Source organism: Diabrotica undecimpunctata, chromosome 8 (assembly GCF_040954645.1).
Source record: "Diabrotica undecimpunctata isolate CICGRU chromosome 8, icDiaUnde3, whole genome shotgun sequence".
NCBI classification, from domain to species: domain Eukaryota; kingdom Metazoa; phylum Arthropoda; class Insecta; order Coleoptera; family Chrysomelidae; genus Diabrotica; species Diabrotica undecimpunctata.
In genome coordinates, this window is record NC_092810.1 from 17,218,509 (window position 1) to 17,242,829 (window position 24,321).

A 24,321-nucleotide genomic window follows, 5' to 3' on the forward strand; every position below is an offset into this window, starting at 1 on the left:
TTTAACAGAATTTCTGAAACATATGCTCTGCAATGTAGAAAATCTAGAATCCTTTTCTGATCAACCCCTAAAGCAGCAGCATTTTTTTATACTCTAACCAAGCATTCTTCTTCTTCAAGTGCCATCTCCGCGGCGGAGGTCGGCAATCATCATAGCTATTCGAACTTTTGAGACCGCTGCTCTGAAAAGTTCATTTGATGTACATCCGTACCACTCTCTCAGGTTGCGCAGCCATGACATTCTACGCCTCCCTATGCTTCTCTTTCCTTGGATCTTTCCCTGCATGATCAGTTGGAGCAAGGTGTATTTCTCTCCACGTGTAATATGTCCGAGATATTCCAATTTTTTTGTTTTTATTGAATTTAAAATTTCCATTTCTTTGTTCATCCTTCTCAGAACCTCTTTGTTTGTGACGTGTTCTGTCCATGATATTTTCAGAATTCTTCTGTACACCCACAGCTCAAATGATTCCAGTTTTTTCATTGATGTAGCATTCAAGGTCCAAGATTCCATTCCATAAAATAAGGTCGAAAAAACATAGCACCTCGCCAACCTAACTCTTAGTTCCAGTTTTAAATCCCTGGTACATAGAACTCTTCTCATTTTGTTGAAATTTGCTCTAGCCTTTTCTATTCTTATTTTTATCTCCTGATTCTAATCATTTGTGGAGTTAATCATTGTTCCCAGGTATGCATATTTGTCCACTTGTTCGACGTTGGTTTCGTTTATTAGAAGACTCTCGTTATTTCTTTGAGTTTTCGATATTCTTATAAATTTCGTCTTCTTGACATTCATTGTTAGACCATACTCTTTTCCATACTCTGCTATTCTGGTCACCAGTCTCTGAAGATCTTCAATGTTTTCGGCTAAAATCACAGTGTCGTCCGCATATCTAATGTTGTTAATGGGAACTCCATTTACCTTTATTCCAGCTGTTTCACCCTCAAGAGCTTTTTTCAGGACCTCTTCGGAGTAGGCGTTGAAAAGAATTGGCGACAATACGCATCCCTGTCTTACTCCACATCTAATTTCAATTTCTTCTGACAGCTGTTCGTTAACACGTACTTTTGCTCGCTGTTTATAGTATAAATTTGATATGATCCTGAGGTCGTTGTAGTCAATCTTCTTTGAGTTCAGGACATTCATTAAATGTTCATGTCGTACTTTATCGAATGCTTTATTATAGTCAATAAAACATGCGTATATATCTTGATTGACGTCCAGGCATCTTTGTATTAGTATATTAAGTGAAAAAAGAGCTTCACGTGTTCCTAGGCCTTTGCGGAAACCAAATTGTGTATTATTAACGTCTATGTCCAGTTTGTGATATATTCGGTTATGGATGACTTTAAGTAGTAACTTTAGCGTATGAGACATTAAGCTAATGGTGCGGTAATCGCTGCATTCTCTTGCGTTTTTCTTTTTAGGGAGGCAAATAAAAATAGATGTCAACCACTCTTTGGGTAATACGCCTGAACTATAAATTTGGTTCAAAAGTGTCACTAAAACATCAATGTGCTTCTCATCTAGAATTTTTAGGATTTCTATAGGAAGCATATCAGGTCCAGGGCTTTTCCCGCTCTTCATTGTTTTTAATGCGTGCAATATTTCTTCTTTTGTAATATATGGACCTATTTCTTCTGACGTAAGTTCTATGTGCTCCAGATCTCCTCTTTCATCATCGAACAATTCATCGATATATTCTGCCCATCTTTGCAAGTATGCCCAAGCATTAGTACATGATAAATCAATTACATGAGCAAACATTTTTAGCATCCATTTCTTTGTTCTAATAGAAATTCTGTACAGCGTTATAAGGTAATCTAAATTATCTACGCCTCCCATGTATGTATTGAACCTTTTGATAACCTCAGGTCGTTGTACTTAAACATATTCTTTGTGGATTTTGTCCCACCATGTGCTTTTATCTTTTTTGCCAATGCCCGTATAGTTGGATGCCATTGTAACGGATTTATTGTCAAACCATTTTGTCATAATGACCTCTCCATCACCACTAATTAATTATTGGCATGATCCTCTACCTTTTTTCTACATTTCGCTAACTGACAATGATGGCTTCTGGAACCTATTAACTCTAGCTGTGCCAGAAACTTAAATGTGCCTTTCTCTTAAATATTGCAATACATTATAAAATACTAAAGCAGTTGTCATAGTGCAACTGAAAATTATGTGCGGTTATTCTTTTTGATAGAACCACCCAACCTAAATATAAACTATTCTGTTTCATCCAATTCAGTAGTTGTTCAGTAGAGACAAGGAAAGGCACTTTGTTCTTATACAATTATATAGTGGACTCACTTTCCACAGTCTGTCGTTATCAGCAGGATTGTGTTCATCAATGTTCACAAAATGTAAATTTGGCGAAGTTTACAGAATCTGTTGACAGGCATACTATCAGCAATCATAGGAATTTGTAGTTTAGGTTCCCAGTAGTATCTAATTCTATGATAATGCAAGTTCCCCATTACAACATGCATGCCACCAAATGTTTTTATTTTCTCAGCTGAATTGGAAGAAAGACTGACTTTTGTGGCAGCATGCAAATTATTATATGTCGTCATTTCTTCATAAATATCATCAGTAAAATATTGATGAAAAAAATTATAGGACTTTCAAATTCATAGGACTTTAGAGGTGGCTTCCTCATGCCAATGTATATCTGGGGTTAAGAAAGTCATGATTTTTCTCCACTTGATATCTCCTTTTTTTGTTAGATCGTTAGTTTCCATAAAGTCATTTAGTCTCTTGATTTTTACTTTGTTTTGAAACTTTAGGCTGCAGTTCTTCTGCAACTTCTTCTTCTTCATGAACAGGCTGTATTGCTTTAGATGCTTCAGCTTCCTGCTCTTCAACATAATCTTGCAATTCCAGTTCTGTCAGCTGCTTCTCAACATTATTACGTTCATTTTCTTGTTCTTCCCAACCACCATCATCGGCTTCGTCGCTCATATATTCAATATCAAATAGCCCTTCTTTGATCAACCGCAAAAGCTCCTCGTCGGTTCTTCTTGAACTCATTTTCTTAGTCCCATCTTAAATTTTTTACACTATGCAACAAAAAATGAGATTATATTTACCCAAACATTAATATTTCCGTTGATCACAACGTCCACAAACGAGTACACGCTTTTCAGAGAATCCTTGGTAGCTAATTATTTAGCAAAACCGCTATTACCAATAGTTTTTTAACAAATTCTATTATTTATCACTCTTGAACCAAATTTATAGTTCAGGCGTATTACCCAAAGAGTGGTTAACGTCGATTTTTATTTGTCTCACCAAAAACAAAAACACAAAAGAATGCAGCGATTACCGCACCATTAGCTTGATGTCTCATGTGCTAAAGTTACTACTAAAAGTCATCCAAAACCGAATATATCACAAACTGGACATAGACGTTAATGATACACAATTTGGTATTCGCAAAGGCCTAGGAACGCGTGAAGCTCTTTTTTCACTTAATATACTGATACAAAGATGCCTGGACGTCAATCAAGATATATACGCATGTTTTATTGACTATAATAAAGCATTCGATAAAGTACGACATAAACAATTAATTAATGTCCTGAAATCAAAGAAGATTGACTACAACGACCTCAAGATCATATCAAATTTATACTATAAACAGCGAGCAAAAGTACGTGTTAACGAACAGCTGTCAGAAGAAATTGAAATTAGACGCGGAGTGGGACAGGGATGCGTATTGTCGCCAATTCTTTTTAAGGCCTACTCCGAAGAGATCCTGAAAAACGCTCTTGAGGGTGAAACAGCTGGAATAAAGGTAAATGGAGTTCCCATTAACAACATTAGATAGGCGGACGACACTGTGATCTTAGCCGAAAATATTGAAGATCTTCAAAGACTGGTGACTAGAATAGCGGAGTATAGAAAAGAGTACAGTCTAACAATGAACGTCAAGAACACAAAATTTTTGAGAATATCGAAAACTCAAAGAAATAACGAAAATCTTCTAATAAACGGAACTAACGTCGAACAAGTGGACAAATATGCATATCTGGGAACAATGATTAACGCCTCAAATGATTACATTCAGGAGATCAAAATCAGAATAAAGGCTAGAGCAAATTTCAACAAAATTGTTGGAAGAGAATTGTGGAAGAGAATTAGGAGAAGAGTGCTATGTACAAGGGATTAAAAAATTGGAACTAAGAGTTAGGTTGGCGAGGTGCTATATTTTTTCGACATTGTTTTATGGAATGGAATCTTGGACCTTGAATGCGACATCAATGAAAAAACTGGAATCATTCGAGCTGTGGGTGTATAGAAGAATTCTGAAAATATCGTGGACAGGACACGTCACAAACAAAGAGGTTCTGGAAAGGATGAACAAAGAAATGAAAATTTTAAATACAATTAAAACAAGAAAACTGTAATATCTCGGACATATTACACGTGGAAAGAAATACACCTTGCTCCAACTGATTATGCAGGGAAAGATCCAAGGAAAGAGAAGCATAGGGAGGCGTAAAATGTCATGGTTGTGATACCTCAGAGAGTGGTACGGATCATCAAATGAACTTTTCAGAGCAGCTGTCTCAAAATTCCGAATAGCTATGATGATTGCCGACCTCTGCCGCGGAGATGGCACTTGAAGAAGAAGAATTATATATCAACACCATGCCACACAATCAATACCAATTGTGCACAATTATAACGAAAGAAACTAAAATGAATGGGCGTTGCATAAGTCATAACTAACTATAGAAACCTATATTTCAACAAATTAAATATTTTGTTCAAAAGCCGTTAGATGGTACAGACAGATGTATAGACAAGTACTCATTGGACGGAATAGTATGTCCATAATCGGGGACAGTGTGTACAACGGTAAAAACACAAAAAAATTATATAATAGGTTCTCAATTGAGGACACGGTGAACGACAGAGTTAAAAGCATTAGAAAGTAGCTAAAATTTATTTATGAACATAAGGATGTTAATCCACCTTGGACGGAAATATTGAAAATGTAAAAGACGTTAAACTACATTCATTTTACAAATTCCGATCTGTCAACAAACGCACGTGAAAGCCAAACAGGGTCGTACTGAGGTATATTATATGATTTTTTAAAATATTTACTTTTAAAAATATTAGTGTCAGAATTTCTTGAAATTTATTCATTGTGAGCAAAATTTAATGTTCCATTGAAGAAAAATGTGCTAAAATAAAATATTCATTAACTGAGAGATACATAACAAAGTGAACATTTTGAATAAAAAAGCAACACGCTACAATTTGAATTTAAACAGACTGGCAAGTTTGGATCTGTAACATGAGAATCCGTCTGGCTTAAGGCAATAAATCATATTTAATAGCCTCTTGACGAATGAGAGGGCGAATATCAACACGTGCTTATGTTTACAGATGTGAATTTGCTAAATGAATATACTTTACCAATATTATTCACTAAAAATATAATATCAATATTAATAATTGAATAACATATCAGGGTACATCATTTACAATTTATAATATAGTTATAAAAAATAAGATTTGATATCAATATATCAAATTATGATATTGTGATAGAGTAAATTAAATATAATATCGAATATTTACATGTAGGGATAACACAAGGATTTTACATACCTGATTGGAGATGGGTATCTTTTTAAAGACCATTCACTTGCCATCATTTTTTTTAACATAAGTTATAGTTGATATCATGTAATCAAATAAGGAATGATAATCCTCCAATCAAATCGTGCCAGCAACCTACCTCAGAAATACTGAAATTATCATTTTAAAGTCCTTTATTTGAGAATTTATAATGTATTTCTGAATTATGAAAGAATGATGCAAATAAAATTAAATTATTAGAGGAATCAATTGGTCAATCGATTCATCCTTATCGGTGTAACATATCCCTACATAAAATAGTCTAACAGTGTTAAATCGCACGATCTTGGAGGCCAATTACGGTCCGAAACGTAAAGCTATGCGGTTACCAAACGTCTTATTGAAACGACAGCTCCTGCACATGGTTGTTCAATTGGGACATAAAAAAGACAGTTATCATGGCTCTATAACGGTCACCATTGACTGTAACGTTCTGGCCAGCATCGTTTTTGAAGAAGTACGGTCTAATGATTCCACCAGACCATAAAGCACACCAAACAGTCAGTTTTTCTTAATGTAATAGTTTCGTAATATACATTTGAGGAATATCTTAACTCCAAATAGGGCAGTTTTGTTTGTTGATGTATAAGCACTGTACGACGTGTCTGTGGATGTATATTATCATTTAGAGTAAACGTAGTGCAACAACGTTCCATGGTTAATCGAATTACTTGCTCTATAATGGACTATTATGTTGACCATCAAATGTAGTGATTTCGAATAAAACCACAATTGTCCAAATAAATTTGTACAATTTGGAAGAGTTGTTCAGGCGTCAAGTCTATTCATGCTGAAATGGCAAACCAAACTTAACTTAAATCACTTGACAGTTGTCAAAATGGCCAACAGTTAAAAAAGTGTTACCAACTTTCTATACCTCTAAAAAACACCCTTTATTACCAAAAAACAAAACAAAATAATTTGTTTAATTTAAATATATTTTAAAAACGATTTCCGAAGTGACAATCGAAAAATCAAATATGAAATATTTTTAATTAACAGTGTTTATTGCCATTAAATTGGTAGTTTATATTAAAATTGTACAAGAAAATATTTATAGAACCACAATATAAGAACAAAGAGGCTTTTATTATAGTTATTTTTAGTGTCATAAAAATTATTAGTCCTGCTTTCATATTCTTTTGAACCTTGTATATTATTAAAGTAACCAAAAAAAAAAAAGTTTAATTTCAACAGGAGCATTCACTATTGAACAAAGATACCTACATTTTAATGAATATGTTTTGTAGCAGGGTATTGGGAAATCCTAAGACGTAATTGGGCAGATACAACGACAGATACAATTTAAAAGAATTCTAATTACTGATCACCGTAGATTTTAAGACAATGCATGGATATAACAAGATGCCATTAATTTCCACCCTTCTTTTGGTCATTAGTGAACATTTCAGCAGTAAATATTATGACTTTGTAGAATATCATGAATTCTTTTAGACATTTTTAACTTTAGAGTTCCTCTTATTACATCTTTCAGAAATTAACACTAAGGTCATCCAGATTATTATAAATCTGTATTGGAATCAAACAGCCCATACGAACAATTATTTTTTCACCAAATACTCTTCATTATTATATACCATTGTATACTAAAATTATGTACAAAATTGATATGAATGATTGTTACCATTTTTTTTTATCTTATTTAACAATTTTATAAAAACTAAACATGTAACCAGGGTACCTAAATAATTATAGTAATTATTATTTATTATTTTATTCATATGTGTCATCAGTTCATGCAGTTTTTAATAAATTAAATGTTTTTAAATAGCATTTTTATTTTTCCCATCTACGCCACGGTCATCAGTATCTAAATAATCAAAGATCTGAATTTATATATATTTTATTATGTTATATCACTAATTAAACTAAAAAAAAAATAACTTTGTTACAACTAAAATAGTACAATTAATATAAAATTCCTACAAAACTTATGGCGTTGAATTAACAGCTAAGAGAGGTTTTCGTTGTCTAAGATGCTAATTTATAACTTGCATATAAAACGCCCAGTTGCTGTTCCCAGGGCTGTTAGCTAACGGTTTGTCCAAGGGTCTTCTGCAAGTTAACGGTTTCTATGGGAACTGCATGATGAAATGTGGAGTAGGTGAACTTTAGCTAGTTCAAGGTTAATATTTCCTCATAAAACAGTCCCCTTATTAATAAAAAGTCAATGCCATTGCTTTGACTTTTAAAGTGTAAGTGTCTCTGCTTCTTGATGGACACTGGATCTTCTTTTGAAGGTTAAACGAAGTTTCTGTCTAATGGATTTTCTGGGTGGTGGTGAAGGTGAAGACTGCTCTTGGAGCCAGGCGAATAAAATTTTTGGGAATCTATTGTTTGGACATTTACAACAAAGGTATAAGATAACTAGGGTGATAATCAGTGATAAAGTTGATATGGTGAACAAGAATAAATGTTTTTCGATGAATAGTTGGTTTATAATATGGTCCAGTTCTTCTGAATATTGGTCTAGTTTGTGTTGTGCAATGTTTGAGTCATCTACGTTGATCTTATTGAGTTTTAATGGTTTTAATTATGATATTGTACCCTTTGTCTCGAAATGGTCATAGCATATGTAGGGTACGTTAACTGGGTGACTTCTATAGGTGATATTTGGATATTTCTCGATTTGGTCTCTGGTGTGAACTTTGGTATTGCCGATAAATGCGGTACATTCGGGAATTAATCTTAAAATTGAATCTGTTTTGATAATTTGTGTAGAGACGTCTTTTCTTGTACACTTGATTGTTACTGGTAATGGATCGGAAATGGTTGGTAATCTTAATTTTCGGTCAATTACTTGCACATTGTAACCTTTTCCCACGAGCATCTACACTTGACAAGTTTTTGTCAAAACACTGACAGTTAAAATTGCTGTCTCTCGCTTCCTTCTCTAATATTTAGCATCCTGATTTCTAGCCGCTACTTATGGTAATGGTTTCAAAAGGAACGGACTCAGCTGAGGATTTTGGATTTATTTTTGTTGTAAGAGTAAATCATGTTCCTTGGAACACCCTGGCTGCGAATGTTGTTTGTTGGTTTCATCTAAGCGGTCTGCGGTATTATAAAAGGTTGAAGATTTTCCAAAAAAAATAATCAAGATTACTTTTAGAAGAGCCAAGTTCCTTTGAACACAACTTCGACCTTTTCATTAGGTTTGCTCAAAGATCTTTTAATATTTTTTTGAGAATTAAGTGCCCTCAAATACTCTGGTTGCACTGTTCGCTTGATTGGTTTGATAGTTTTGTGGGATTTTTAAAACTTGAAGGATTTCTATAAAAATCGTCGGAATAGTTTGAACCTGCAAAATTCTCAATAGTTTCATGATCTTCCACAGGCAGCAAATGTGGATCTCTATTTGACTGGTCTGGAATAGAATAATTTTCATTCTCATTCGGAGCAGAACGGTCAGTAGCATATGATGGTGAAAATTAGTGATCACTAAAGATATACTTATTAAATGAAGATATTCCAGACACCTGAAATCCCGACATAATATTTTTTGATGTTGCTGCAAGTGGCAAAGACTCTTGAACAATCACCGGAATATCGTATATCGTCACCGTGCGTCCAAGATTGCCAGTGATCCAGGAGTCACAGGCTGAATTAACTCATTTTTTAAATGGTCCATAGGCAGACTGATCGAGGAGTTGAAGCTTATGCGAACAATGCAATGGAAATGATAAAACTGTTACTCCTTTACTTTTTAAATAATTTAAAGCCACTATCGACAAATGCGAATCATGATTGTCCAGTAAGAGCAAATTTCATCTCTCCAAAGAACATCCAACATGTTTAACAAGATGTTTACATACTCCGACTGATCCGTGAGGGCTTAAAGTGGACTCTCGGGAAAATAAAAAATTAAGGAACCGAATTTCCTATCGCAGATACAGCCACGGCAACAGTTATTAAAGTACTACGTTCTTGTGAAGTAATCTGACCCACTTGCTTGAATCCACGCCTTGAAATAATTCTATTAAATTTTTGTACAGTCGTGACTTCAGTGTCATTCATGTTCCATATTTGCGCTGCCGTCAGATTTATAAGATTTAAGACTGTTTATAAATTAGCAAAAAGTTTGAAACATTTTCTTTATTGAAAATTGAAGCTCTAGCTAGACTGGTTGCCTATGGAGTTCTTATTGACAAGGTATTGTACCGTTTCATGTAAGACGTGAAGCAATCTGGGCCAGCCATTTGATGTTCATCCCAAGATTTTGTTTACTTGATATTTAAAGCCTTCACATATTCCAACGCAAACTTCCGTACCTCTTTAACAGAAGTCCAAAATATATGTCACTTGCTATTTTAGATATTCCTCTAAAAGGTTTTCGTGCTGTACGGAAAACACCTGAAATAATAAGTAAATGCGTATATTCTTAGATACGTTTATAGTCCCTAAGATGTATATTCGTGCAAAATATGTGATACTAGTAATAAAAAAAAATTGCACCTGACCATTCGCAAAATATCCCACTTTAGTCGTTGGATTTACATCGCAACACATTTCTTCCTTAGTGAATTTATTACAATATTGTCTTAAAATTGGCTCGGAGATATCAAAATCTTTGGCAGTCCCTCTTATGGATTTTCCATATATTTTTATCTCACTAACTGCTATTAACATAATAACTGGTGCAGTGTTACCTTATTCGGACTTTCTTTTAAAAACTATATTTATGCTCGGAGATGGTTGACGCATGTGTCAACCAGACCCTCATCAACCAGGCCCAGTGCACATGTTTGGGTATTTATGGTAATAGACTCTATGTTAATTAATTTTTGAAAAATATAATTATTGTATCTTAGAATCGTAGTTCCAAGCTTTAATACAAAACAAAGAACGAATTATTATCTTTAAAAATGGGATTTCTAGAACACAAAATGTATGATAATAAAAATTTACTCATCACTGTAAAAAACCTACAAGACGCACTAATAATCACGTCAAACTGAAACTACCTTCCCAAATTCGAACTTTTGTAAACGCGTGATTGCCAAGTTTTTTAGTTTTAAGAAAATCGCACTGCGTCAACTAACCCGGTGCGTCAATCAGCCCCGGTCTCCCCTAAGATTAAACCCACGGATTAAGTATTTTTTGTAATTGTTTTGGCATAAAACAATCGTTTTGCTTGCCTACAAGTTTTAAGTTGATAAATGAAGTCCCACACTTCATTAAATGATAAAAAGCATAAATAAAGCTAGAAGAGACGAGATATTTTAATATTTTCTTATATGCAGTCGAATGTCATTTTAAAATTCTTGCCCCCTTATTTTGTCCGCCTAAAAACAGCGCCTTCTATTATAGTCAGCTTAAATACTGTTTTAATACAATCATAGGGAGTTCGACTTCTAGATTATTTAATAGAACTCTGTGGCTGATAGTATTGGCCAAGATGGCTCAAATCTCACCAAAAACTTTAAGGTGGCTTAGTCTAGTTACCCAAAAACAATGTAAGTTTTATGATCCACAAAATACGATACAAAAACGCAAAAAATGCGAATATTTGAAATGAATATTTTGAGATTTCCGAGGTAAAACTCAATTGTGTAGATGTCATTCAACGTTGAAGGCAACATGAACCGAGTTTTCACACGAGGTATTACTGGTCATACGATCCTTCTTAAAGTTGACTCACAAAATGGCAACTGTTTTAATAATTACGTCGCTAAAACTTCATGAACTCTTACTTTATCTTACTTCATTTAGAAATTGAATAATTTACTTTGTATGATTCAGGAAACATTTTGTGGATGCTTTTGACAAACACTGTATACATTTCGCGTTTAATAAATTTATCTTGGGTACCTACTATATTTTTACTTTCCATTAATGGTTTATTTTGAAAGATTGTAAAATAATATCAGGACATTACTATAGTCGGAATTCAATAGGATAGTCAGGTTATCGCTTAGAAATGATAGACCCTCGAGGGGTCCGAGATGAGAGACGCGTGTAGTTCAATGGTGGCGTGTATATTTTTAAAATAAGGGAAACAATAGGGAACTTGCACATAAAAATATTTTTGCCTCAATGGTCAAATTGTTAATTTATGTTAAATATATTTTGTTAAAATGTTATGTAATAATATTATATTCAAAATATTATGTCTTAACAATTAATTGTGTAAGACAGATGTACACACAATATTTTCATTAATTTATATTATTTTTAGTTTAAGAAATATGTACATGTTTATTTTACAACATCTCAAATGCTAAATTATACTTACTTACTTACTTAAGCCGTCCTCTTGTACCTTACGATGTCGAGGTGCTAAATTATATTATATTTTAAATCCAAGGCTTTCTTCCCTTATAATATTGAAATGTTACGAATATACTTCTGGTTCGTAATAATTTGTAATAGGTAAACAAAACCTATCATTAATAAATATCTTAAATTCATAACAAACAAGAAAGAAAATAACTTAAAAATATAAACGAAACTTTTAGTAATAAACGTAAGAATAACTAATAACTATTGTATCGCCTTGCATTTCCCAAATAGAATATCTTCCACTGCTTTTTATAAAATTTTCCACCATTAAGACATCAAAGTGTAGATGAATTGTCAGATTAACCTTTTGAAAAATCCTCGTTAGTCATAATATGCGTTTTAAACTAAACACGACGTAGCATTCAAATTGAGCAATTTCCAAGAACACAAATATAATACCTGGGAATTTTCAATTAAATACGATTAAAATGGAAATAATAGAATTCCCGAAACAACCTTGTTTTTCCTTTTAAACTTTTATTTACAATCAATTTCTACATGAGAGTTTTAAGTAAATGTGAATGAATTTGTAAATAGGTAATAGTTTCGAAATAACTTAGTCGCTTTGTTATCGACTTCTAGCAGGTAGAATGTACATTATTATTATTTTTTTTAATAAAATTCATATTCAAATATAAATACCAACTGCTTTACAGAAAATAATGATTCTAGACCCAGCAACCTAATGTAAACTGCAACTGTGAAAAACAAACTTGAAAGTCGAAAGTTAAAAGTCCTTCAATTAAAGCCTGTCGCGCACTTTTAATATTCAAATCTTGCCATACTTTCGATTTCGTATGACCCTCATTCAACCACATTTCGTCCGTATAAAAAATTTTTTTACCAAGTCGTCTAAAATCACGAATTTTTTGCAAATATTTTCTCCGCCATATCACTAATTCGTCTCTCTCGATCAACAAACTTTTCCGATTTCTCTTCACATACCGAAAGTCCATTTCATGTAAAGTTCTTTGTAATACTCTCATGGATATTTTATTTAAAGTATCATCTGCGACTGCATTAACTTCTCGTTGAATATCCTTTAACGTGGACAGTTCGTTCCTAATATAAAATCCATGAACTTTTCTTCGGATTATACTTTGCGTACTATCGTCCAATACAATTTTTACACCTCCTTTATGGATTGGTTTTTGGATAGGTTTGTTACCTTGAATTATTAGTATAGAGGACGCGACGTCCTCTATAAGCATATCTTGATATCTTCTACGCAATCCCTCATAAACCGATTTTATCATTTGCTTTTCTCTCACAGATAACCACCTTTATTTTATTTTGTTTATTAACAGATGTACTGCACGTTGGTTTTGATGCCATGATGTTACCCGACGGTACGCTCATGAAATACTACCAGGCACCTGATTTTAACGGTTATTTGTGGGTTAGTTTTCACAATGTTGCCGTATTGCATTAAGAATATTACTTTCGAAAAGAAATAACGGTGTCCGCCTGTCTCTCTATTGGCAGTCAAGGTATACCTCAATGGCACGGACCTCAATTAACGAACTACAAAATGTCTGCCCTGACAATCGTATTGAATTCAGGGTATAGACCATTAAATTCATTTAACATTAACATAACATAACATTAACATAAATTCTTTGTACATATTGTATAGGTATATCTTGTAAATCGTAAGGTAATAAAAGATATTGTATATTCTAATATTGATTTTGATTTACAGAATCCAATGGCGGCTCAGCTCTATCATATGTAGAAATGTTTGAATCGTCTACGACCAATGCTCTTTTGTGGAGGTGCAAAGCTTGCAGCAAAGAAGTTACTAACAGATGGCATCATTTTCACTCCCATACGACGCAGAGATCATTTTGTCCATACTGCCCAGCTACATACAGTCGTATAGACACTTTAAGAAGTCACGTCAGGTCGAAGCATACTATGTATTTACTTAATTCTGTTAAGCCTGTTGTATGAGTTAATAATGACTGTTTTTTATACTTTAATTCAGCAAGTGGTGCAGGACATGTAAACATTTATAAAAATAATTCGGTACATTCAGATGGGTACTAATATTTCCGCTGACACAGTACGACACTATTAATTTCTCGTTTTTTTTTTCTAATTAAAAATTTCTGTTGCCAAACACATTATTTATTAAACTATTCTGTTGAGCAAAAGGATAAATTATAATACTTATTTTGCATTATCATACTTTTCAAAATGACAAAGTTTTCAGCCTGAACTCTTTGTGTAATAATACTTAATATAGGGAAGGGAAAGTTGGCGAACTTAACTAAAGGCTAATATCCAAATTAGGCTTCTTTTTCCAAATTAAAAATATTTATTTATTGATATTTTGAACTCTACTTTTCACAGTAATATGACATTTTTTTTTCATATAATTAAAAAAAAAAGATGCAATCGTCGTCATCTTGCCCACAAGCGTTGATAAGTGGACGAACGGTATCGGGTAAGTTGACGAAAGGAAAATAACTAATCGAAAAATATCGACAAATTCTAACATAAAAAATGCAAAACTTATGATAAATGAAAAAGTCCTTTAATTAAGTACTAAACACTTATAAGTTAGCACAAACTATTTTATTTATTTGACATCCAAAGTAGCAGGTAAATACTTTTTTAATATATTAGCATAATGGACTTCCTTTACGTCAAACGATTGTACGTGTTGTATTGTTACATGTATTTGAAAGCACAATTCATCTGGTATTAAATTATGCCTAGATTTAACAGATTTACCTCTATTATCCCTTGGAGTGGATCCAGTCACTAGTAGGTGGCATAATCTTCTGACATGCTTTTCGCCAACACCATATAAACTTAAGAAAGCTTTCTTACATACTTGCTTACGTACTCCTTTTAAAAAAACATGAAACAAAAAATGATTGGGTCTCTCAATACGTTTAATGGCATTCTGAGATTTTCTCATTCTCTTAATGGGAGTTACTTCGATCATATTTTGTAAGTATGAGTCTTGTAAGTTTTGTCATCAAAGTCAAGTAACGACGTAAACAACGCATTCTTGTCCATTTCCGAAAAATGTTCACAACACTTCTTGCGACAAGTACAGTCGATTCCAGTTTTTCGCGCCATAACTTGTTTTCCCATGCGATTAATATGAGCTTGGCCCTTAACTTTAGCCTTGTTAGTAACTTCACTTTTATAGAGGGCCCTTTCTTTCTGTTCCTTTGTTTATTTGCAATGATGACACTGGTTGCACTAGCAGTGCTACTCATTTTTGTATAAACAATACACAATGGAACTCAATCGTACTAAAGATAATCGTCAACTGGTGTGACCGTAACCACTAAATGACATTTACACTGACCGGCGCGCACAGTTTGTTTCAAAAACGCCACATCTCCGGAGAAGTGGCCTTTTCGAAATAAACAGAGAAATATGCCTGTCAAGATTAATAGTAACGAACAGCGGAGATGTGGCGTTTTCACGTGTAATAAAGCTTAAAGGATATTCTGAACAAAATGGCGAAGTTAACTCATTTTGTGAAATTAATGGAGATGTGGCCTTTTCGAAATAACCGATTCAATTACCCGTTAAATTATTCACACGCTCTTATACTTTCTTCAGATTTACTAAAAGCCTATCTGTATTAGCTTTTTCTGTAGTAAATTTAAACAGATTAAAAACAATTGAGATATTAAATATTTATTGTTCACTAAACTTTCCATTTTAATTCTAAAATATGCCTGTGCCGCTTTAAACAAATATTTAAATACATGACAACACTGCAGTAAAAACGTTAGGAGCTCAATCACTTTCGCTTAATGGTCAGAGAATAAATAAATTGCCTATGTAATAATATAAAATTTTGTCCACCTGCAACAAGCCATTTGTTTCTTGTCGTACTGTATTTAATATCATAAAAATATCCATTATAAACATGGTTCTGTTTCCATCTCTTGATGGAATAAAGTATAGGTAAGATAGATAGATAAATATTTTAAATGAAATTAATTTTGATGTTACTAAATAATATGTGTGTCAACTTTTGACGTTTTACATATAGCACAAGCAAGTGTGGAAAATTTGCATTCACGAATTGTAATGTTAAACAAAATATCTCTACAGGGATAGCTTAACATCAGATCTGTAAAAGAAAATATGTATACGTGTGATATAAACCAAAGAAATTATTAAATTGTAAGAAAAAGTGTTTTATTTTTTTTATAGACTCCTACACAAACTTTGCACTGGTCATTAACACAAAGGTTCCAACTGTAGTCCATTGAAATATCAATATAGCCCTCGAAAATACTTTTACACGATATTTCAAGCAGTAGTGTTGGAAACAAAAAAATATTTTATTTTCAGTGGGATTCCGTATTGTAACCACCTCCACTCTATCCGTCCATTATCATTTCAATAGCTCTGGATTCTAAATTTTCCTGTTTTCATTATGTTATATACCCGTGATTTACTCCCAAATAACTTTAGTGTTGACAAATTAGTATGGCCAAATCTAATTTTAGCTGGAATACTGTTTCCTAATATTTTAGTACAGGAACAATTCAGTTAATATGCAAAACATCCACTGTTCTTGTTTTTGTTTCTGAGAGACACCTGTATATTAGTACTATAATAATAAATATTATGTAAAGGATATGACGGTAAAAATAAAAGAAAACCTCTGACTTTTTAGACAAAAATGTTTAAGAATTTTTTTTCCGAAAAGTCAATATTTTTGGTTATTCGTGAATTTGTGAAAGTTCACAAGTTACACGTCAAAAGAGAATGTTTTTAAACAGTTTTTCGAGAATAACAAAAATTTAGATTTTATCGGGAAAACTCATCATCATCATAAGTGACTCGACAATCCGTTGTGGATCTTGACCGGCTCACAAAGAAGTCGCCACTCCTGTCGATTCCTGGCAACTTCCCTCCATCTTCTGACCCTTAGAATCTATAGGTCTTTCACATCATCAATCTCCTTCGTGGTCGTCCTCTACCTTGTGCCCTCTGGTTTTAAAAATGTTAATCTCTTCGTGTATTCGCGATCTGACATCCTATCAATGTGTCCAGCCCATCTAAGTCTCTGCACTTAAAATCACAATATCTGGATCAGTGGATAACTGATACAGTTATCCACCGTTGGTTAATATCTTCTTTTTTTTTCTAAGCTTTCTGTCCTTACTTGATCTTCTATTTGCTTTCTGTATACATTTGCAGTGTTGGGATCTTTAGTTTATTAATGTCGATTTTTTCTCTTCCTTTCCCGATCTCCTTTTTTAAATTGGACATGCTCTTTAAATCGTGCTTTAACTAAATAGTGATCACTATCTATGTTTGATCCTCTAAAAAACGTAACATCTTATAAGTTAGAGAAGTATTGCATGAATGATTATATGATCTATTTGGTTAATCGTTTCATTATCAGGAGATTTCCAAGTTCCATTATGTATATCTTTAGGGGGAAATCGTGTCCCAGCTATTACCATGTTCTTAGACATAGCAAAGTTTATTATTCTGAGACTGTTATCAATCGAGTCTACATGTAGGCTCTCTTTTCCGATGATGGACGAAAATATATTCTCTCTCAGGGAAAACTGTTTGGATATAAACTGAAGCTTATAAAACAAAGAGATTGGTTTTTATTATTACAGCAAACTTAACATTAATAAAGTTATGGCTGTTTAAAAATAGACTTTTATTCACTGCATACAAAAATCCAAACATTATGTTTAAAGTTTTTCATTGTAAACTTTTTATAGATCTTAAACAAACCTAATATAATTACTGGTAAAAGTGATTTGCTTGCAAATTAAGGTAAGTTATAACTAAAATAAAGTCCTCTAATATTTTTTGTGATGCAGAAAGTACCAAATTCACCACTGCCAAAACCACCCTGGTTGAAACTATTGGTCATTTACAGTTTACTTCATTTATATACAGAGGCAGACCACGACTGAGATGGAGGGACGGTGTGGACGAGGACGCAAGGAAAATCGGCGCGGCAAATTGGCAACGGTTGGCGATGAACAGAAACGACTGGCGAAATAGACTGGGGAAGGTCAAGGCTCAACTAGAGCTGTAGCACCACTGATGATGATGATGATATACAGTCATTACATTCTAGAAGTTTAACTGGTAAGCAGTCTAAACAGAAAACTGTCATATCCTGGACTATACGAAACTATAACAAAAAGGAAAGCAACAACAATTGATTTTATGAAGAATAATCACATATATATTTGATAACATCCCTAAGAGAGTATGAATAACCAAATAAACTATGAAAATCCAATATTGGACAGGCACTTAATGCAGTAGACTACATAAATCAACAATTATTTTATCAATTTAATGGGTAAAAACATTATTACCAATAAATGAAACTTCTGATATAAATCATAACATATATTTCATCTATAATTCACTTATAAATAAAATAAAATCCTTTCTAAAGTATAAATTGCAATTAAAACCCATTTGTGCTGTAAATCACACACAAATTATTTTTTCTATTATATTTCAAGAAAACATTGAATTATGTAAATGTTCAATATCAGCTTCTCGTTCCTTTGCTCGTTTCTTCTCTTTCCTCCAAGCTTCATAATCTTCATCATCAGTAGGTAACTCAAATCTGCATAATGGGCATGAATTTGTCTATAACAAAAAATTGTATTAAGAAAAACAAAAATATAGACTCACAAGGCACAAACAAAGTAGCAGTAAAATAGAAAAAAACCACACAGCATCTGAACGAAACAATTATTGGTAAAAAGGTAAGTATTTTAAAGAAACACAACACACAGATGATTCACATTTTCGATCATGGCTAATTTTGTCTCATTTAAGTACAGGTGTCCCACTTGTATGAATATAAAACCAGTTAACTTAATAATTGTTTTAGAGGATCTTTAGATAGTTTTTGTTAAAACAAAACAAAAGCAATGTTATTACTTGCATAATGGTAAAACTTGTTTAGAAAGTCTTTGGTCTCACATTGGCATCCCATACCTTTGTTTGGATTGTCTAGAGCGAGCTCTGGTTGCTATTTGTTATTTTTTTGCTTGGGACTTTACATTATTTTCATTCTATTTATATTCCACAGGACCCAAAAAATCATTTGGGAGTTAATTTACTACAACACATTTAATATATTTAGTCTATTTGACAGTTATTGTAGGAAATTTTAATGTTGATTAATATAAACTCACCTTTGATAACCAAGGCATTATGCACTCTGTATGAAATAAGTGACCACAAGGCAATTTCTTTGCAGTTTCTCCTTTACTATGTTCTTTAAGACAAACTGGACATTGTAAATCTAAAATACACAAAGTTTGTCAGTTTAGTTGCCCTTTAAACTGTAAAAAAATGATTCAGTAATCAATAACCTACCATTTTTTTAGTATAGCACATGGACGTATAAACACAGACAGACGTATAGCATTTAAAAAGTACAATTTTTTTAACTAGGTACCTTTCATTTTTTACTTACTAGTACTAGGGTAACTTACCATTGGTCTCAATATTTTCATTTGGAATGGCTGCCACAAAATCTTTTGAGGCTGGAGGTGCTAACTTTTTGCCGTTCAACACGTTTAACTCTTCAAACATGTTAAAGTCTCTTAACAAACGGGCTAGATGCAAAAAATAATCAGGTGCTTGTCCATCTTCAAGTGGAGTCCACCCCATTTCTCCAAAATAATCTGCCATTTTTCTAATAAAGTACTGAATAAACTTTATGTGACGGTTGATTTAGTGAACAAACAAGAATCAATCAATTATGACTATGCAGAAAATGTAAATATGACTATATGTTTATGACAATTATGACATACTTTTTAGTTTTTTTTGAACACATTTGACATTTTTGATTTGACACTGACAGTTCAGTTGATCTACTTACGTCTTCTGTCTTCGTGTTTGATAAGTTTGATTTATCAGTTACTATAAAACTTATATACAGGTGGCTACACGTCCCTAAGTCTAAGCTCTAAAAATTCAGAACATTTTGAAATAAAGCGGTTGTGATAATTAAGTAGGTAGTCTAGTTATGTTATTTGAACATGGAAACAATTATTTAAATCTGTTTCCATTACTAAGTAAAGTTATAATTTTTTCGAAACGTAGTTCTAAACCTTTTTATATTCGTCAGCAAAGATGTACAGTCAACGATTTTATTAATAGCATTGTTATATATTTAATCAAAAACCTTTCTACCCTATGATGGTGTACAGTTTTATTATAGCATTATTATAATTATCCCAATTTTAAAATAGAATTTTTTTCTGTATAAAGATAACGTTAGACAACCATTTATACTTCATTTGTGTCAAATGCAAATGAAATATGAAATTGAAATGCCAAATAATGTGTCAGTGTCAGATGTCAATACTGTCAAGAAGGTTGTGTTACAGAATATTTTACAATTTTCAAAAAAGTAACAGTAATATTTAATTTTAAAGCTTTATAAGGATATGTGTAGTGTTTAATTAGATTTTTTTGATAGTAAGTATTCTTTTTATTACAACAAATTTCGTTGATACACCTAACCTTACAATTGTATCATTTATTTGTTGGTTTTTCCAATAGGAAAATTGTGCGGAATTAATATCCGATAGTGACTTCATTTACCTTGGCATTAATTATAAATTTATTAACATAAGTTAAATTTAACATTGACTTAAGTTATTTAACGTTTATTAATTGACACACTTTCTACAAATTTCTTCAAAGTATTGAATGCCAGGTGTTAAAGTATAAGATGAGTCATTACAATATATATTAACACAGTTTTGTGTTGAACTGAATCAGCAATAATTTTTTATTCCACAACTTATTGGTTTATATATTTTTGCCCCCACTAACAGTAGTTAAAATGTACTTATTATATCTCCTATTTATTTATATAAAGTGGACCACAAGTTCCAGATGTCTGCATTCTTTCATTGCTTTAGAATAATACTGACCAAACATAAGATTAAACTTAATTATGTTAAAGTGTGACTATATACAAATATTTTCAAAACTGATAATTGGAAAATCATTATTTTACCACACTAAACTTCAATGTTTCTTTTGCACATAATATTTATATTATGTGTAATGTTATTTACACATAATATTAATAATATTTATATTAAGTATGTGTAATGAGAAAAAATACTTTTGTTTTATAAAAAATTAAGAATATATAGAGGTACTTAAACTTTTTTTCTTGTGGCATGTTAAAGTTAAATATTGTATTTAAGTCTCAATGGATTGTAATAAAAATTTCATTATACATTTGTTTTTGACGTTTCAATTTGGACTCTGGAAATTGTTTTTAAATAGATTATAATTAAAATGAGGAGTTCTTGTAACCTGCCCTTGTTTAATAATTAATTCTTTGTTTAGCTAAATTTGACAGGTGACTTACTTGGCCTCGATCTTGTAGTCAAATAGCTAATTTGCTCTAAGTTTCCCTCTTCTCATATTCTATATATAAATATATATAAATATAAGTACTTCTTATATTCTATGTCCCAATTTTCCATCCTATATCCATTTCTTCCTGATCACAATCAACTTCTTATAACCTATTTTTTTCTGTTTTCCTTTTTTTCTTCTTTTGCCATTTTAACTGCTTCTTTCTGTATTTACTTTCCGTTTGAGGTCAGATCATTATTTATGTAGATGCAATCTTTATGGTGCTTCAAGCAGCCAACGAAAAGGGATGCTAGGAGACGGATTCTGGGACTTGGGCTGTAGTGCCGCAGGAGAGAGAGAGAGATCCTCTCCCTTTCTTCTCATGTAGCTTTTATAAGGTGTTCGCTTTGTCATTTTACATCTACCAAAATATTCATCCTGGTTTTTTCTCTTGCATTCCTTCACCTGTATCTATTGCGCTTCCTGTTTCTTTGTCTCTTCTATTCATTTTTCCTATTTTAATAAAACATTTAAATTATGATATTAAGGTAAGTATTATTATTATTTTAGTTTAACTGTAACCCAGATCTGAAATTTGTGATAAAATTGTGGCTTTTATTTTAATACTTGATGTCTTGTCGGCACTAATTAAGTTCTTAGCTTATATTATCACAAAACACCTAAGAATGCCTAAGCAAGTCAACCTCTTGGCCAGAAGCATTTGCAACTGGTTTTACAAGCTTACACAGAATTATTAATTTAGTAAAACTTGTTAAAATGGTTCAATCTTACTTGTTTTGATGGTATTTCTTTAATTCACTACTATTACCTGTATGTGTTAGCTTTTTTACACTTAGTTTTGAACTCTGTTGAATTTTTTAACATGTACTTCTCCAATTATTTGAAATTTATTACGAAGTGAAAATTAACTGAACTACTGTTGCCACTTGCAGGGCCGTATCTCAGGCAGTTTAATAGTTGTTCAAAATATGTGGTATTGGTCAAGACCAATTTTTCCCTCTGTTTTCGAAAATATAGGTTTTGTGGTGTATATCCTTGATTTGTTAAAGATTTTGTACAAATTTTGTTGTGATTCTTAAAGTTTTTGTCAATTCAGATTTATTACAGTTATGATCTTAATATAGTTTTTGTTTACCTTTTCGAGTGCATTTTCACATTCTTGATTCCATTGTGAATGTTTCGGTTTTTTCGGCTTAGGGGGAATGTTTCTTTTGCTTTATCAATAATTTTTTTTGAACTGCTGTCAATTTTCTGCTGGTGGATTGTCCCATTTTTCTGCTAATTTTGATTCTTCAATCTTTCTCACATCAAAGTTTTTTGTTGAACTTTTTTCCTGGTGTGAATTTAACTTTAATTCATATTGAATAATGGTTAGAATCGATGATGACCCTCTTCGTACTTATATGACATAAATAGTTGTTTTGTCTGCATAGGTGGATTAATGCAATGCCATTTTAAAATGTTTAACTAAATTAATTAGACCAGAAAATGTTACGAGTGTCTGCTCCACCACTTAATTGGGTATGATCTATCAATAATCGGCATTTCAGAGTAAACTTCAAGTTCATGGAATATGTTGGCTTTTGAACCACTCATAGAGGAAATAGATGTTGAGGGTGATATAAAGTGATTGTAGCACTTCCACGGTGTAAAAGAAGAATTTGTTGAAGGATCATTTTTTCATTTATCCTTGCTCTTTTTTGCCTAGGGTTTAAAGGTACTTCATCCTCATCTTCGCTAATAATAACCATGCTATCCCTATCATCTTGTTTTCAGAATCAGACTTATTTATACTGAAATTATTTGTGTGATTTTCCAAAAATCTTTGTTGTTATTAGCTTAAACTATAGTCTTACTTGAAAAAAAATGTCTGGGATCTAAAATAGTAGATAAATAATATGGTAAAACATTCCTTGTGACTCCTCATCAGAAAACTTTTTGTTGATTTCAGTAACAAGACTTTTTTTATAGTTCCAACGCCATATAACTGTTCTATTTTATTGTGCAAAAGTTAGTGTCTTAATGCAGCAATAATTGTTGAAATCATTTCTAAAATACTGATACCATACTGCTCATCAGTTCGATTATCTCCTCAAAAGGTTCAAGTAATTCAAGGACAGATTGTGTAGGTCCTATTGATTACTGCTTAAATTATTTATTTTGCTATTTTCAGTAAAATAAATAGTTACACAATGACTCAAATGAAGCAACCTTTCTAACATGTAGAAAGTGGAGTTTCACTGTGTTTGTATATCTTGAATTTGTTTCTGTTCCATATTGGATTTTTGGACTCTTTTTGTATTTCCCTTAATTTTCTGCATGCTAAAGACGAGTGAATGAAATGAGTTGCATTTTGGCTTGCAATACTAATAATATCTGATACAGTTCTTTGAGAATTTCTAATGTCATTGATTATTAATTTTAAGTAATGGTTTGAGTAAAAACACTCCTGTTTATTTTTGCGTATTTACAGCCTTTTACCATATTAGCCCTGCTGTCCCTTAACAATAAATGAATTTTGTGTTTCTCAATGGCTTATTTGTTTGTCAAGGTTGCAATTTTGTCAGCTATTGCAAGTACGGTTTGACTTCCTGTAAATTTATCACAAAAACCTAGTGGCCCTTCACACTAATAATACTTTCATTCGTATTTGAACACGCCCAAATATCTGATCTTAAAGAAATAGATGCTGCTTCTTTCAAAGCTTTTTCCTAATCCTATTGTAAATTTTTTCCGGTTGGAAATTGGAATTTCGCTGTCCGGTTCCGGCCGGATTGGTTAGGTACCCGATACGGTACATCCTTAATTATTTACAATTTATTTTATGTTGCTTTCCACTCAATTGTTATCTTTGTAATGTCTTATCATTTCTTATTATTTCGTTTGAAATATTTACTCAACGAGTCACTCTGCATTTTACTTTCAAAACTATTGTTGTCATCATTAAAAAAGTTATTT

At 32.3% G+C, this 24,321-nt stretch overlaps 3 protein-coding genes across 3 annotated transcripts in view; 2 read left to right on the forward strand and 1 right to left on the reverse strand.

Annotated features, from left to right (window-relative positions):
• The window catches only part of fru (sex determination protein fruitless), a 191,359-nt gene extending 177,363 nt beyond the window's left edge, over positions 1-13,996 (forward strand). The window contains exon 5 of the mRNA XM_072539739.1: positions 13,670-13,996. Within this exon, the coding sequence (XP_072395840.1) occupies positions 13,670-13,920 (251 nt within the window). The 3' untranslated portion in view covers positions 13,921-13,996. The remainder of the gene's footprint in view (positions 1-13,669) is intronic.
• Positions 13,997-18,329: 4,333 nt separating this feature from the next.
• On the reverse strand, positions 18,330-19,805 carry LOC140447220 (E3 ubiquitin-protein ligase RNF181). The gene is made up of 3 exons (XM_072539741.1): positions 19,449-19,805; positions 19,146-19,255; positions 18,330-18,591 (listed from the first exon to the last, which is right to left on the reverse strand). Exons 1-3 carry the CDS (start codon positions 19,645-19,647, stop codon positions 18,457-18,459), a joined length of 444 nt encoding a protein of 147 aa, XP_072395842.1. The 5' UTR covers positions 19,648-19,805; the 3' UTR covers positions 18,330-18,456.
• Positions 19,806-20,306: 501 nt separating this feature from the next.
• The window catches only part of LOC140447221 (uncharacterized), a 24,471-nt gene continuing 20,456 nt past the window's right edge, over positions 20,307-24,321 (forward strand). Inside the window, exon 1 of the mRNA XM_072539742.1 lies at positions 20,307-20,442. The gene's annotated coding sequence lies outside the window, so the exon portion shown is untranslated. The remainder of the gene's footprint in view (positions 20,443-24,321) is intronic.

What these genes read in the sequence shown, in the direction of transcription:
- LOC140447220 (XM_072539741.1), bottom strand. Translation starts at nt 19,647, where the DNA reads ATGGCAGATTATTTTGGAGAAATGGGGTGGACTCCACTTGAAGATGGA. An exon ending in TGAAAATATTGAGACCAATG is followed by an intron (nt 19,256 to 19,448) that starts GTAAGTTACCCT and finishes TGTGTATTTTAG; the next exon opens with ATTTACAATGTCCAGTTTGT. An exon ending in TAATGCCTTGGTTATCAAAG is followed by an intron (nt 18,592 to 19,145) that starts GTGAGTTTATAT and finishes TTTTTGTTATAG; the next exon opens with ACAAATTCATGCCCATTATG.